Below are 14972 nucleotides of genomic sequence, written 5' to 3' on the forward strand. Positions count from 1 at the left end.
TAGTATTGTTGGCTTTTTGATGCATCCTCCAATTAGTACAGTCCTACAAATGATAATATACTTTTTTACAATTACACTTTAATATTATACCTACCATGAAGGGCAGAATTACAGTCTCTCCTTGAATAGTCTCTGATGGAATTTTTCACGCTATTGAAACTTAAACTTTGTTGCGATATCGCAGACGACTGGGGAAAGTAGCGGACTGATGTGTGTGTGTGTTTGTGCGTTTGCATGTGTGTGAGAGAGGGAAATGTTGAATCACGTAATAATCAATGATTTCTCTCTCTACCTCTATCTCTCTCTGCCGGTAACGTTAGTTATTTGGCTATATTAGAGACCCCCACGAAGCTCAAAATAAGTACTTTATAATAAATGTATTAATTCTGATGGCAATTGTAAATTCAGCAGTAAAAATGTTACTTTGTACCTTTTCTCCATTAGATTGTTCATTATATCAATTTAATTCCTAAGTTCAAACAACAAAAATGCTGTGAAGACTGTCAACATATAGTTCTCTTTTAATATCTTTATTTAATATAGACTACCCTTGGCAAAGTTTTTATTTGTGTCTGCCTACATATTTGTATACTGTTCTTTATGTCCCATGTACACTTTGTTCCGCTTTTTGTGATAAAGATTTAAGGAAAAAATTTTATTATTCTGACACCACATGAATGCACCATCAGTCACCGCTCACCTCCCCCCCCCCCATTCCAAGTGCTGAGGAGAAGCTATGGTGGCCGATACGCTCTGTCGGCCCTTGTGTTAAATAATACATCTGGCCCTCTATTTGTCTAAATTTCACTTCTGTTCTTACTTCTAACAAACCAGCCGCTGCCGACTACTGCTACTACCTCTACTTCTGCTTGTTTTTTGTACATTGTATTCAATGTAGTGATGAAATGCGCTCTGTAGAGCAGTTTGCCCATTCGGGCTACTGTGGAAACATGGCGACGTCCATGTGAGAGGACCCACGATGTATTTATGATAGAAATGGCTCATTCTGAGGTAATCAAAACATAACAGTTAATTTTGTATGGTCTTTATACACAACTGAAACATCGTTATGGATATTATATTGCATTTCTGTCAATAGATCCTCAGAAATATTACACACTGGAGCTATAAATAAAAATGTTTGTGCTGTTTAAAAATGTGTTCAGTAATTTCGAGAAATACGATTATTAAATAATAATAAAATAAATTAAAAATGTATAAAATAAATTATAATAAAAATAACATAAAACATTTGCACCTTCCAACCAAAACTTCATCATGCCATGCTTTTTTTTAGAGCAACTTACGCTATATATGGCACTTTTTGTATTTTTATCTACAGGTGAAAAGTAGCGACACCACGCTACGTTTCCTTTTTGCCTTTCTCACACAAGTCTGACACGCAAGTGTGCGACTGCACCACTGCTTGACAATTCATATCGTTTTCACAATGCTTCTTAATCGGTATGTATGTCATACGGATGTTTTCTTTTGAAACTGTGTTGACGTTGAAATACAACATTTTTTAAAAGGCTGCGCACTCGGTTCTCTTCACATAGGTTTCTACAGTCATGTGCCAAGGGCCAACTAAATATTTCAGGGCTGTTTCTTGGCACAAAATGTGCCTTATTCACATACGGTCATGTATCGTATCCAGCAGCTTGTAAGAAGTGCCGGTGCGCAAGACAAAGTCAGGGTACACCAAAGTAAATTGTAGAAGTGCTGTTACTGCGTACCAGTGAATACCGGCCCACTCAAGCACTGGGCACAAACATACAAAAGTACTGAAAATTTTGGGAGTGATACATCCACCAACCTTACTTATTTAGTGATCCAAGCAGCACAGCGTATATTTTTGCAATTATCTCAAACGACTTTGTTTAGAGTCAAAGTTCTTTCACACTTTTAATCTCTGGATTCATTTGAATCTTTGCTCCAATGGTCTTCTGCTGTACAAATGTCAAATTATGCAGTTTTTCTACAGACATCGCTGATCCAAAGACTAAAAAGAATTTTGATACGTCAGTCTGTTCGCCACACAAATGTTTGACCACAAGATGATGCTGTAATACTTAAGTTTGATTAAATGTAACAAAAATGTTATTATTGATATGATTATTGTTAATTGATACCAAATAAATAGCGTGTAAGTATCGGAAGAATCGATCCTGCGTTATCCGCCCATCCCTACACTAAGCCTAGCAATACCAGTTCAGCTATTTAAGGATTTAGCAGCTAAAGCGGTAAGGCAGAAGACAACGGGGATAATATGAGAAGGGTTTGGGTGGCTCGCTTTTTAGCTATATCTGGAGCCTTTTGTTTAAACATGTTCAACATTTCATAAAGTGGATGCACATGTTAGTGTCATGTTTCGTGAACTGACCAATCACAGCCTGGACAGCAAACTTTCAAAATGTTAAACCCATTTTCATGCATGACTGGTTATGGTAGAAGTTAGTACTTACCATTAACAAATTACAGACTAAAATGTCAAAAAGCCCATATTCCATTTTTAGTCCGTCCCTGGTCATGACCTTTTATTCATGCAAAACCTGGATCTACAATAATACAGTAGGGATAAATGCTGTTCTAAATATTGTTGTTGTAGCTAACATGTGATTTAGGTTGATAAGACAGACAGCATATTTTTTTGACATCAACAAACAAATTACAAAAGCTGATGCTGTCTATGTCAGTGCAGTATGTCTTCTGTTATGTTTCAGTAAGGCCGACAGTGATTGAAACAGCCGTGTATGTCAACAGCATTGGACCAGTGGACCCCATCAACATGGTGAGACTGCTTCTTCTGATTTCTGTATTCTTTTTCCTCTACTGATATAAAGGGATAATGGATGGATAAACCCCCTTACTAATAATAAATAATATTATTAAATAACCAGCGTATTCAAGCTACCATGACACCACATACTAGTTTTTCCACAGCTTTCAACCTCTATACACTGAGGAAGACTGTGAGATGGGGTTGAAAGTGATGGAAAAAAACAAGTAAGTGAACCTTATTGTGTTTCGGGCAAAATTGGCAGAACTTTCAATATAATATCAAAATCAATATATGGTTATTTGTCCCATACACATCATACACAATATAACTTGTAGTTCATAATTTGTTAGTTTGTTTCTAGCTCCAGAAAGTAACTATAGGGACCTACTAAATATGGTTAAATGAAAAGACTTTTTCTTTACATGTGGGAACTTAATAGGAAAAACTACACCTACCATGATGCTTTGCTCCTTGTGAATGCCCGTGTCATGATTACTTAGCCAATGTGATTTCAGTTTTGCTGATTGATGTAAACTTAGCCTACTAGGGAGCACTTAGAAGGGAGGAGGGGAGAAAGAAGTAGTCGGAAGAGAAGTAACTGGGGGAGACACATGCGGGAGAAAAGCAGCTGTGTATCGATGTGCTGTAAAACATTAAGTTGAAATCGGAGACTATTAGTATTTGTAGACTTAAGTACATATACGTATGGGCACAAATATTACCTTGCAGGTAATTTCTGTGTCGTGGGCTCAGTCGTTTGTTTTTTTCCAGTGAAAGTGATCAGTGTAGCTCGGTCAGTCCCCTGCTCGTGTTAGCAATAACAGAGTAAAGTGTAAAAGTGCAAACTGATGGACTTTTAAACTAGAGGGACATTGACTTGGACTGTTGTGAGAAACAACAAGTCTTAGACGCAGAGCACAGCTTTTTACCGAAGGACTGGAGAAAAAGAGGAGCCATGGGACCTAGCCTGCTAAGTAGCACCACTGTGAGGAGGAACCCCGCCCAAGGGACTTGCATCGCCTCACGGGCATCAACCTACTGCACCTTGCCTATGGAGTTAATTTTGTTTCATTACTTGTGGGAACAGATGAGTGACACAAAATGAAGATTTGTAAACTCATAAATATTTTGAATCTGAATATATTAAATAATTTACAAATAACCAAATTTGTGAATATCTTCCTAACATTTACAGCTTTCAAATAGGCATTTGTGAGTAAAATAATGGTTGAAAAGCATTTGTGAATATCTTCCTAACATTTGACACTTTCGAACAGGCATTTGTGAGTACCGCCTGTATTTGTCGATCTCAGTTCTTCACGCACAGAGTTTTAAAACAATCCTTACGCCGGTGGAAAGAAAATCGACTAATGTCACTTTTCGGAGACCACGTGATCTTGCCTGCTGACGTCATTTCCTTATTTCAAAGTAAAAAAACGCTAAAAGCGCTAGCTTGTTACTATCGCTAAGGAAATATCAGCTGCTCTGTTTCAACAAAACGTGAATGCAGACTGAAATTCAACTGTGGTGTCAGGAGAGGCAGAGATTTAAACCAGCGGTGAGTAAGAAATAGTATACATCATACAATTTGTTAAGCTGTGAGTAGAGGGACATTAAACTGTAAGTAAGAAAATGTCAAATGTTAGGAAGATATTCACAAATGTGGTTATTTATGTATTCTGATAATTTTTTTTATTTGTGGAATTTGTTTGTATATTTGCAGATCTGTTTTCATTTGCAAAATATTTGTTTGAGTTTACAAATCTTTTCACATGTGTTTTTTGAAAGTGTTATATTTACAGATTACGCATTTACACACAGATCGCTCATCTGTGCACAAAAATAATATTGAAACAAAATTAACTCCATACTCGCCATTCGAATACATCATCTATAGCCTGGCAAGTTCTTTGGAACTGTTGGAGTGACGGAGCCGTGTGAGTAAGGGGAGATGTTTTCTGAAACATTGAACCTTGAACTACCAGGGTGTTCAAGGATTTCTCTTTCATATGTGCACCACCATACAGGCCCCGACGTTTACAAATCCAAGCGCTTGGTAATAATTTGAACGTTTCTTAGAGTTTGAACTGTGGTTCAATATTTTTTTATCCATCCCGGGAGAAACAAAACAAGGAATGTGTTATTTTTAAGATTACCAGAGTGGGTTGATAAAGCAATTTTATTTGTCCATTTATTTATTACTTTGGTGTATTGGTTTGACACAAAACATGTTTTAAAAGAAAGCTTTTTTTTAAGAGAACAGATGTAATAATAAATGTTTCTCCTTTTTTCATACTAAATATTGTTGTTTTTCATATTTGACTTACTTCAGTACAGTTCATAAGGTGAGCAATTATTACACATTGCACATTGTTGTGTACCTACTTAATCTGTAAAGTCAAGCCTCAAGTCACGGTAATGTCTATTAGTAAATAGGGAATATTTAGCCAGCTCACCATCAACAGCTAAGATCCCAGGAACCTGTCAAATACACTTTCAAAATAGTGATAGTAAGGCACACCTTAGGTCTTGTTTTAATCAGCTCTACTGGCCAGTGTGTGCTAGTGTTAACAAGGGTTACATTACTAACAAATGTTGTTGGGGTGACAGAGGTCTTTTATGATCCTCTCAGCCCTTGTCCTGCACTTCCTGGTGTAAATGTCTCGTAGGGCGTCTGATGGTGTGTTCAGCTTCACCACCCTCTGCAGGGCCAGGTAGACCCTCTTATTGCTGCTCCCAAACTGATACAGACACTGATATATCTGAAGTTGTCCAACCTCTCCACCTGGGCCCATTGATCTTGCTGGGTTGGGAGTTCCTCCTTTGTTTCCTCCTAAACTCTTCAGCTCCTTTGTCTTTCTGACATTCTCAGAGAGGTCATTGCACCAGTTCTCCGGGTGAGTCACTTCCTCTAGGTAGGCCTTCTCTTTGTGGTCAGAGATCAGGTCCACCAGATGGAGTGTGGCCACAGGAAGATGAAGATCCTGCTACGCATACTGGAGTTGAGTCTTGGGTCTTTAAGCTTTGCGATGAGTCTGGAGGGGACAATTGAGTCAAATGCTGAGGTGCATTTTAACATAATTCTCCCTCCGGATGTCCTGATGGGCCAGGTCAGTGTGGATGAGGTGATGTATTGCATTGTCCGTGGATCTGATTTGGATCTGTATTTTCTCGAGATTTGGACAACCAGGGTGGGTGGAGGAGATGATCATACTGGTCTGGAGGTGAGTGGACAAGAGAGAGTCCAAAGAGGATAGCAGAGCGGAGGAGGATTCTTTGGTTGACAGGAGAGAGAATTTTTCTGGAGATGGTAGTGAGGAGAGAACAGATAACGACAGAGTACTTATTTAATTTAATTCAATTCAATTTTATTTATATAGCGCCAAATCACAACAACAGTTATTTTCAGAAGCCCAACAATTCCCACCAAGAGCAAGCACAAGGCGACAGAGGCAATGAGATTCATTTAAAATTTATTTAAGATGGTACAGAGTTTACTTATTTAATGAAATGTATGAAATTAATTGTTCTTATGTAATCTTTATGTAGCTTTGGCAATACTGTTATACATTCATGCTAATAAAGCTGATTTGAATTGAAATTACAGAGTAGGTGGAGAGAGATATTGCAGGTTACGGTGGGAGGGGATTTTGTGAGGATGGGGAAGGAGGGAGGTGGAGGACTTCAAGGGGAGAGTGAAGGTGACAAAGTGGTGGTCAGACATGCAGGCTTTTTATTTGTACAAAAGCCTGATAAACTGAAGGGCATTTTTCTCTTTGATGCCAAGGTTACCATACCAGCAGATGATGGGAAATGAAATGACAGATTCAATGAAAGCTCTATAGAATAGTGAAATTAGAGTCTTGTCTAGTCTATGCTACAGACAGCTAGCTTTCAATTTAGCTTGTTTGTAACAATTGCCAAACTAACGTTAGCTGTGCTGTGCTGTGTACAACACAGAGGATGAGAGACTGCGGAGAGAGCAGATTAGAATAACTCTTGTCTACATGTTTATGCTTATTGAACAGATGGATTGATAAAGTAAGGGAAGGTTTTATTGCAGAGTATCGACAGTAGCTGTGGTCAACTCGAGTAATTTGGAGCTAACATATTCACCGTCTCCACCGAGGCCTCTCACACAGAGCAGGCAGATGACTGATAACAGACGGTGTTACATTACATTTATTCATTTAGCTGACGCTTTTATCCAAAGTGACTTATAATTGCTATACATGTCAGAGGTCACACGCCTGTAAAGTTCAAGTTAATTCAAGTTTAGTGATAATTTCAAGCAAATAAACAATTACATCAAATACATGTGTATCCAAGCTGGTTGCGGGAGCAGACTCCCTAAACTCTGTGTTACATTGGTTAATATATCCTGTCTCACTCCTCCTCTTGTGGGTCTTAGGGTCAGACCCACGTCCACCTCTATCCACACATATTCAATATTAAAACAATAGTGTATTCTACCCTACAACACTTCTAAAGAAATAAGAACACTTCTAAAGAAATTAAACTGAAACGTGACTTCAGAAATAAGACATCTTGATATTAGTCAAAAGTGTGCATAAGACAAAGCGAGTTAACATCAACACAAGCACAGTTTCGTGTGCTGTGTACTGTATCATGTCTCAAATCTTCTTCCCTTATCAGGTCCTCCTTACCCTTGCCTTCTATGTTTATAAATCTTAGTTTACTCCTTTCGAGTGGTGCAACAGGTGTCATCCACTTTATGTGAAAATCCAACACGGCCTCGTTGTCTCTCGTTTTGGATGTCTCATTGATTTTGAATCATGATCGTCACCTTAAACTCCCTTCTGGCCAATTAGCAACACTGCAGAAAAGATCATCGGTGCCAACCTGCCCTCCATTCAGGACTTATACATTTCCAGAGTCAGGAAATGGGCAGGAAACATCACTGCAGATCCATCTCACCCAGGACACAACCCGTTCCAGCTCCTCCCCTCTGGTAGGCGCTACAGAGCACTGTACGCCTAAACCAACAGACACAGAAGCAGTTTCTTCCCACAAGCCATCACTCTGATGAACAGCTGATTTCTGAGTCACAGTGTCAGGAACAATTCCTGTGTAATAACCCAGTAACTCTGCCTCTAATCAGCCACCTGTTTACTGGTTACCACTTGTTATTTATTTATTCACCATTCTCTATTTCAGTGCTGTTCATACTATGTCATATTGTATATACTGTATACCAATACACCTACCTCAGGTCATAGGTCTTATTTATTTTTTTCCAGCATCCTTTGCACTATGCTCCATCACACTGTGTACATGTGTACACGTATGCATGTATGTGTATGTGTACCTGTATATCATATCCTCCTTCAACATGTACATAATGAGAATAATATTTTGCTCTTGCATCCTTTGCACTCTGCTCACTGCATTATTTGTCAATATGTCTATATTGTTTTGTTCATAGTGTGTATATTAGTGTTGTCTATACTGTAGTTTGTGTCTGATTTAATTTTATTATTGTGTTATGGTATTTTTGTAAGAGTAAGCACATCATGAGCTATGTACAATCCTGAGTCAAATTCCTCGTATGTGTACATGTGTACATACCTGGCAATAAAGCTGATTCTGATGAGAAAGTAATAGGGTTGAGTGAGTGAACTGCACCTTTAAGTTTAGTGTGTCCTTAAACATTATTCTAATAAACATGTTAATTGTTATCATAATCAAGGTAGGCATATAAAATATTCACACATCACGGCTACTTGAAAATATTCAACAAGATCAGCAGTGTAACTCACGTTGCTATAAAACCCAAAGTCATGGACTAATCAGTCGGAGAAAAGTAACAACAAACGCACGATCATACATTTACAACTAAGAATGGTGACTTTTGTTGTTTTTAGTCCCAAAATAACTTGTTTGTTTACATTTTGCACTGCCATTTTGTATTAAGCAACACCTCACTCTGTGCTTGGCTCTGCCTGCTTTCCTCTGTCCATGACTTCAACAGAGCCAGAGTCAAACACACGTCTTTATTGCCATCTGGTGGCTGACTCATAGTAGTTACACAGTGGGATTTAAATTATTGATCGGTAAACCATGGGAGTTTTTCTGTCATAGGAATATTGATCAGTATTCACTGTATTTATCAAAATGTCTGTTTCTTTGTTATTTATAACATAGTTGTATGGAAATAAATAGCGTTTTGAAGAAAACTCCCAGTAAAAGTCAACATGTTAACAGTAAATATGGCTAAAGATTATAACTGTTGTAGTTTAGTTTCTTTTCATCAAATAAATTTTTATAGTTTCCTTTATTGCATCACCATACTCTGTAATGGCAAAATAAATAGATTTTCAGGTTTTGAGAAATATGGAACTGAGTCCTTATAGAACCGGGATTTGATCTCCATCTCTAATGAATAGTATAGCTATAATATGAAATATCTAACTTATGACACCTAAGCAGAGGTTATCAGTTTACTAAATGATAGAAAAGGGGTCCCTTAAGGAAAAAGGAAAGGTGTCAGTGAAACAAATCAATGGTCACATTGATGTTATTACTTTTTTTATTGCTACTGTGCAGCCATTGTAAACAATAAAACTGCAGCTTATTGGAATGACACACTGCTAAATAATCTAACAATATTTATAACACGTTTGAGAAGATATTGCATCTGTGTCTGTTTATAGTGACATAAACAAAACACTAATCCACTAGCGTTAGTCAAGTTTACTCAGATTTTCTAGCCAACTACATGATGCAGGCAGACAGCGGCAGCAATGGTAAGGTACTAAACATCTCAACTGAATTCAAGCTGAGGAAATGATAAGCTATGTTACACCCAATATGCACTGCCACCCAATATGGTCTGCCACGATACTGCTTGTTCTTGTTTTACAGCAGTTGGCATCCAGCTTGTTGGACAGGGACTTTAACCAATCATATGTAGTAATACAATACCGACTGGATCCGCCCACCTACTGACGAACTGCGAGCGAGCAGGCTAAAGTTTCGCGAGCAGCAGAGAAAGGACTTGTACTCCGGATTCTGCACATGCTCAAAACACTGTTTTCCTCGCGGGTTACAACAATGCTTGCACGACCAGAGAAATTCGGCGCGGAAAAGTAATATGCACGCATCTAAGATACTCTCGTGAGATTTGTACGCCATGCCCAACACTTGCATCGCGTTGTATGTAAATGCTCCGTATTTGTACAGCACCTTTCTAGTCTTTGACCACTCAAAGCACTTTTACACTACATCAGCATTCACCATTCACTCACATTCATTCACTGAGCCTAAGCGCTCAAACACAAACTAACATTCACACTCATACATTCATTGCCCAAAGACACTTGGACTGACATGCAGCCAGGATTGAACCGCCGACCTTACGATTTACGGCCAACCCGCTCTACCTCCTGAGCCACAGCCGCCCCAAATGTGAATGCACCAATAGGTCAAATGTGGCAAAAAGTTTATAAATTCAGGCGAGTACACCGAAGAAGTCAAGAATGGGACCAGGTGGATGATGGATCACTGCAATATTAAGCTTAATTGGACGGGTGACAGAAATGGCATCGAAATCAAATGCATATCTGTGCTCCAAGGGAAGGACCTGGTGGGACCACTTTGGCGAAATGAGTCCAGCTCCTTGCCCAGAGGGAGAACGAGAAAGCAGCTGTAAGCATAGCTGGAGTGGTGGAGTTCTCTGGGGTGATCCAAGTCTCTGTAAGGTTGGAGAGTCTGGAGGGAGGCATAGGCTGAGATGGTGTCTGCCTTCTTGATAGCCAATTGGCAGTTCCAGAGTCCCTCCATCACTTCATGGTCTGAGCAGTGTTGGAAAAAGAACTCAATTTTCATACTTAAGTAAAAGATACCACACGAAAAAATATAACTTAAGTAAAAGTCATACAGTATAAACCTACATGAGTGGAAGTAAAAAAGTAAAATTACTTAAGTAATCAAAAGTAAAAAGTACTACACATTCAAATCTATTGATCTTAAAAGTAATCTATCTTTTAAAATTCACTCAAGACAGCTTTGAATACAGCATTATAAGCTGTAGTGAATCACAATAAGGAAAACTGAGTCCCGAGAGGACATTCGGTAACATTTTATAATAACTACAAACTATGAATCATTAGTAAAGTATTAGTAAATACGGAATTCATCATTTATAAACCATTGTTCATACATTAATACACATTAGTAAGTCATTTATAAACACAGTTATAAATACTTTGTTCTTTATGCAAGATGGCGCCACTCAGGGCAGCCATGGTATTGTGGTGCGCTCTGTTTGTTTTGTTTATGTTTGTTAACTTTGAATTCTGCTTCCCGGAGCCCTTTCACCAGAGAAGAGCTCATACACATCAGGGGAACAACACCAGCGGATTCTCTGTTCATGCGTTGAGATGCCGGAGGAAGGGGAGGAGGTCCGGTATGCTGGTGCAACTATGGTGAAAAGGACACTGCACTCCGCTACTGGGAATATTTCTCTCCAGTGTGCGCTCACTGTGCAATAAACTGGACGAACTTCAGCTACTGGTGGGGAATGTCCAACCAGAGAAGAGAACATTTTGGCTCACTGCTACACCACAGTAAGCTGTGCCTATTACGCCATTCCCCGCGCTCCACTGGGATACTGTGACGGCGTCATGGTCCACCTGATTCCTGCATACAGACAGAAACTAAAACTCTGTAAACCTGTGGTGAGGACATCTAAGCAATGGACAAGTGAAGCTGTAGAGGATCCTCAGGCATGTTTGGACTGCACTGACTGGGATGTTTTCAGGACAGCTACCAACAATCTGGATGAGTTTACAGAGGCTGTGACGTCCTACATAAGTTTCTGTGAGGACAGCTGTATACCAAGACCCAGCAGGGTGAGTTATAACAATGACAAACCCTGGTTCACAGCTCAGCGACCGGGCCAGGTTTAAGGAGTCAAAGTACAGGTTTAGCAAGGCGGTGCGAGATGCTAAACAGCTGTACGCAGAGTGACTACAGTTCTCAAAAAATTACTCTGCTTCTCTCTGGAGAGGCTTCAGACAGATCACTAGCTACAAACCCAATCCCCCCACCCCATGAATGACTCACGCCTCGCCAACGAGTTAAACCAGTTTTATTGTCGCTTTGAAAGAAATGGGGCAGACCTGACACCATCCCCCGTCACACCACTGATCGGCCACAGTCCACCATCTCATCCCCCACCTCCTCCCCCTCTCTTATCATCCAAAACCAAGGACCACAGTACTAAACGACTACAGACCCGTTCTGACACAGAATCTGTGTTTATGAAGTTTTTTGAGTGCCTTGTGTTGTCCCACCTAAAATCCATCACAGACCCACTCCTGGACCCCCTGCAGTTTGCCTACAGAACCAACAGTTCTGTCGACAACGCAGTAAACACTGCACTTCACTACATCCTCCAGCACCTGGACTCCCCAGGAACCTAAGGCAGGATCCTCTTTGTGGATTTCAGCTCTGCTTTCAACACCATTATCCCGGTCCTGCTGCAGGACAAGCTCTCCCAGCTGAGCGCGCCTGACTCCACCTGTAGGTTACAGAGTTTCTGACGGACAGGAAGCAGCACATGTAGCTGGGAAAAAATGTCTCTGATTTCAGGACCATCAGCACTGGATCCCCTCAAAGGCTGCATTCTTTCCCCGCTGCCGCAGAAGAGAGCTCTGATCATGGGAGACATTAGAGCCAAGAGGAAGAGTGTCCATCCCCCTCACTAACAAACATGTGTTAGCCCCCCAATCCCCATCACCTTTTCTTCCTTCTCCCCCCTCTAGAGTTCACTGACCACATGAAAGAGCTGGTTAGTGCTGGGACCAAACTCACTTCTTGCCTGTTCCCTTGCCCTACTTGCATTTTATCTCCCCTAAACCCACCTCACCGTCCACTTCCACCACTGGCTTTAAGTCCTCAGACCGTTTTAAAACCTGTGTCCTGTCCCCCTACTCCACAACGCTTCCTCTGTCTCCCCAGCCTTATAAAAGCACAGCATATCAAGTTAACTGTGCTGGGTCCAGGTTACAAGGAAAATGGCACTCATGACGAAGAGTCAGTGGTGACTTATTTAATTCCGGTCTTGATGGGTAACCGTGAAAGAATGGGGAAGATGTTAAAAAAAACAAAACAGGAAGCACTCATCATATTCTGCAAATTTAGACAATTTAGCATCATTTCCTTGTCAGCCACAGACTGTTGCAAAAAGTGGAGCATAATGTTTTTAAAACACTAAATTTAGCTTTATTAAATGTCAGGTCTTTGGCATGAAAAACATTTTGATCAGTGATTTTATAATCTTAATTTACAATGATTTTACAATCTTAATTTCATGTTTTTAACTGAAATTTAGAGTAAGATAACAGTGCAGCTGTTATCTTATCGAGTCTACACCTCCCAACTTCAGTTTTTTTTTTTTTTTTTTTTTAATTAACCTGTCCTGTCCAGACAAAGGGGCAGAAATGGGGGTGGAGGGCACAAACACCACACAAACAGACACCACAGAGAAAGGACAACCAACAAACAAACAAGACAACCAGCCGTACAACAGCAATAAACAGCTGACATAAGAAAACAACTGAGGGAGAAATGAAAAGGAGAAATAGTTAAATAAATAACTTAACAGAATGTAGTGAGATTATTTAGTGAGAGGACGCCACAACAGCGCTGCACCAACCCCAGCAACAGGCAGGGAAGAACCCCAGCAGCAAGGGCACCCCGCGACCCTCCAAAAGTGCAAAGGACCTGAGACCACATGTCACGGGGACATCCATGCAGAAAGCCGTGCCAGGGTGCCCCCCCGTCACAAGGGAGCAGAACCGCGGGAGAACCAGGGCCGACAGCCCCCCAGCCTAGCCAGAGGCCATCTCCCTGGAATGCACGCGGAGCAGTGGTCCCCAATACCCGTGAACCCAAGAGCAGTCACCCTGTACGGTGCCCAGCCCCTCCCCAGACAGCCACCCCCAAGGAAGAGGGCCAAAATCCACCCCAACAACACCGGCCATGTGCCCCCGGGACAACCACACACCCTCCTTGTGAGAAGGCCAGCAGGGGGAAGCAGCGGGAGCCCTACCCCTGTCAAAGAGGGCCCCAGGAAGGAGAGGACACAATGGATCCCGGGCCCAGGGACACGCTACCCGCTCCAGATATGAGCAAAAGCCCAAGGCCCGAGGCCCCAGAACTCCACCAGGTGAGCCACACCTCCTGACTCACCCCAGGCCTGGCAAGGGGGACACCAACCCACGGCGCCCCTGATGCCCCGGGGCTCCAGGGGTGGAGATAAGGTGCATGGTAACTAAGGTGCAGTTAAAATTGGAGGGTAGTTGCACTCCACAACTGGCAGGTAGTGGCGCTTTCCACATGCTCCTCCGACCCCAGAAGCTGCATTAAAGCAGCCCCGCCCACCAAACACCTCGCAACCTGCCTGCCCAGTCCAAAGGGTGTATGTAGTGACACATAACTGAAGGGGGAGGGTGGAGGAGGTCATAGGGAGGCTAGATTGGTCCTCCCCACTGGGGCCAGGTTCCTGACTGGTCCCAGCATTCAGCTCCGTCCCCCGCCAGCATCCCAGAGTCAGCGACAACCTCGCCAGGGCAGCCTCCCACCCTGCCTCCCCCACACAATCCGCAGGCATACCGACGCACCCCGGAGCACCACCAGCACCACCACCAGATTGATGGTGGTGGGAACCCCTGATATGTTACCTGAGCATCCTTTGTCCTGTATAGTGTGATAAATGGAGAGTTTTATACTGTATGTATACTTATGTATGTATATTATATTGAGCCTAAGTGCTCAAACAGAAACTAACATTCACACACATTCATACACTGGCGGAACAGCCGCCAGGGGCAATTTGGGGTTGAGTATCTTGCCCAAGGACACTTTGACATTGAACCGCCGACCTTCCAATTAATGGCCAACCCGCTCTACCTCCTGAGCCACAGCCACCCGCTAAATCTATTGCTAATTCCATACTGTGCCAGTAGACCCTGAAATGGAATAAAGTTACTGCCCTGCATTACATGCTCTAGATGTCTTATCCCTTTGTCATACCACAGTGGGGAATTTAGCATTTTCTTATTTTACAGGATGTCAGGATTATTCCAGATAGGAGTAAGTCAGCATGGGATAGGTGAAGACCTAGGTATTTTAAAAAATTCCCACCAGGCTGCTAGTGAAGTGC

The 14972-nt window shown here is 41.5% G+C and overlaps 1 protein-coding gene across 1 annotated transcript in view; it reads left to right on the plus strand.

The window, feature by feature from the left end:
- The first annotated feature begins 2676 nt into the window (after window positions 1-2676).
- The window catches only part of gabrg1 (gamma-aminobutyric acid type A receptor subunit gamma1), a 50257-nt gene continuing 37961 nt past the window's right edge, over window positions 2677-14972 (plus strand). The window contains exon 1 of the mRNA XM_038729420.1: window positions 2677-2791. Coding sequence (XP_038585348.1) covers window positions 2681-2791 — 111 coding nt within the window. The 5' untranslated portion in view covers window positions 2677-2680. The remainder of the gene's footprint in view (window positions 2792-14972) is intronic.

The sequence above is a fragment of the Micropterus salmoides genome, unplaced genomic scaffold, assembly GCF_014851395.1.
Source record: "Micropterus salmoides isolate LMB-PRFRI ecotype aquatic unplaced genomic scaffold, ASM1485139v1 Ms_hic_scaffold_19, whole genome shotgun sequence".
Taxonomy (NCBI): domain Eukaryota; kingdom Metazoa; phylum Chordata; class Actinopteri; order Centrarchiformes; family Centrarchidae; genus Micropterus; species Micropterus salmoides.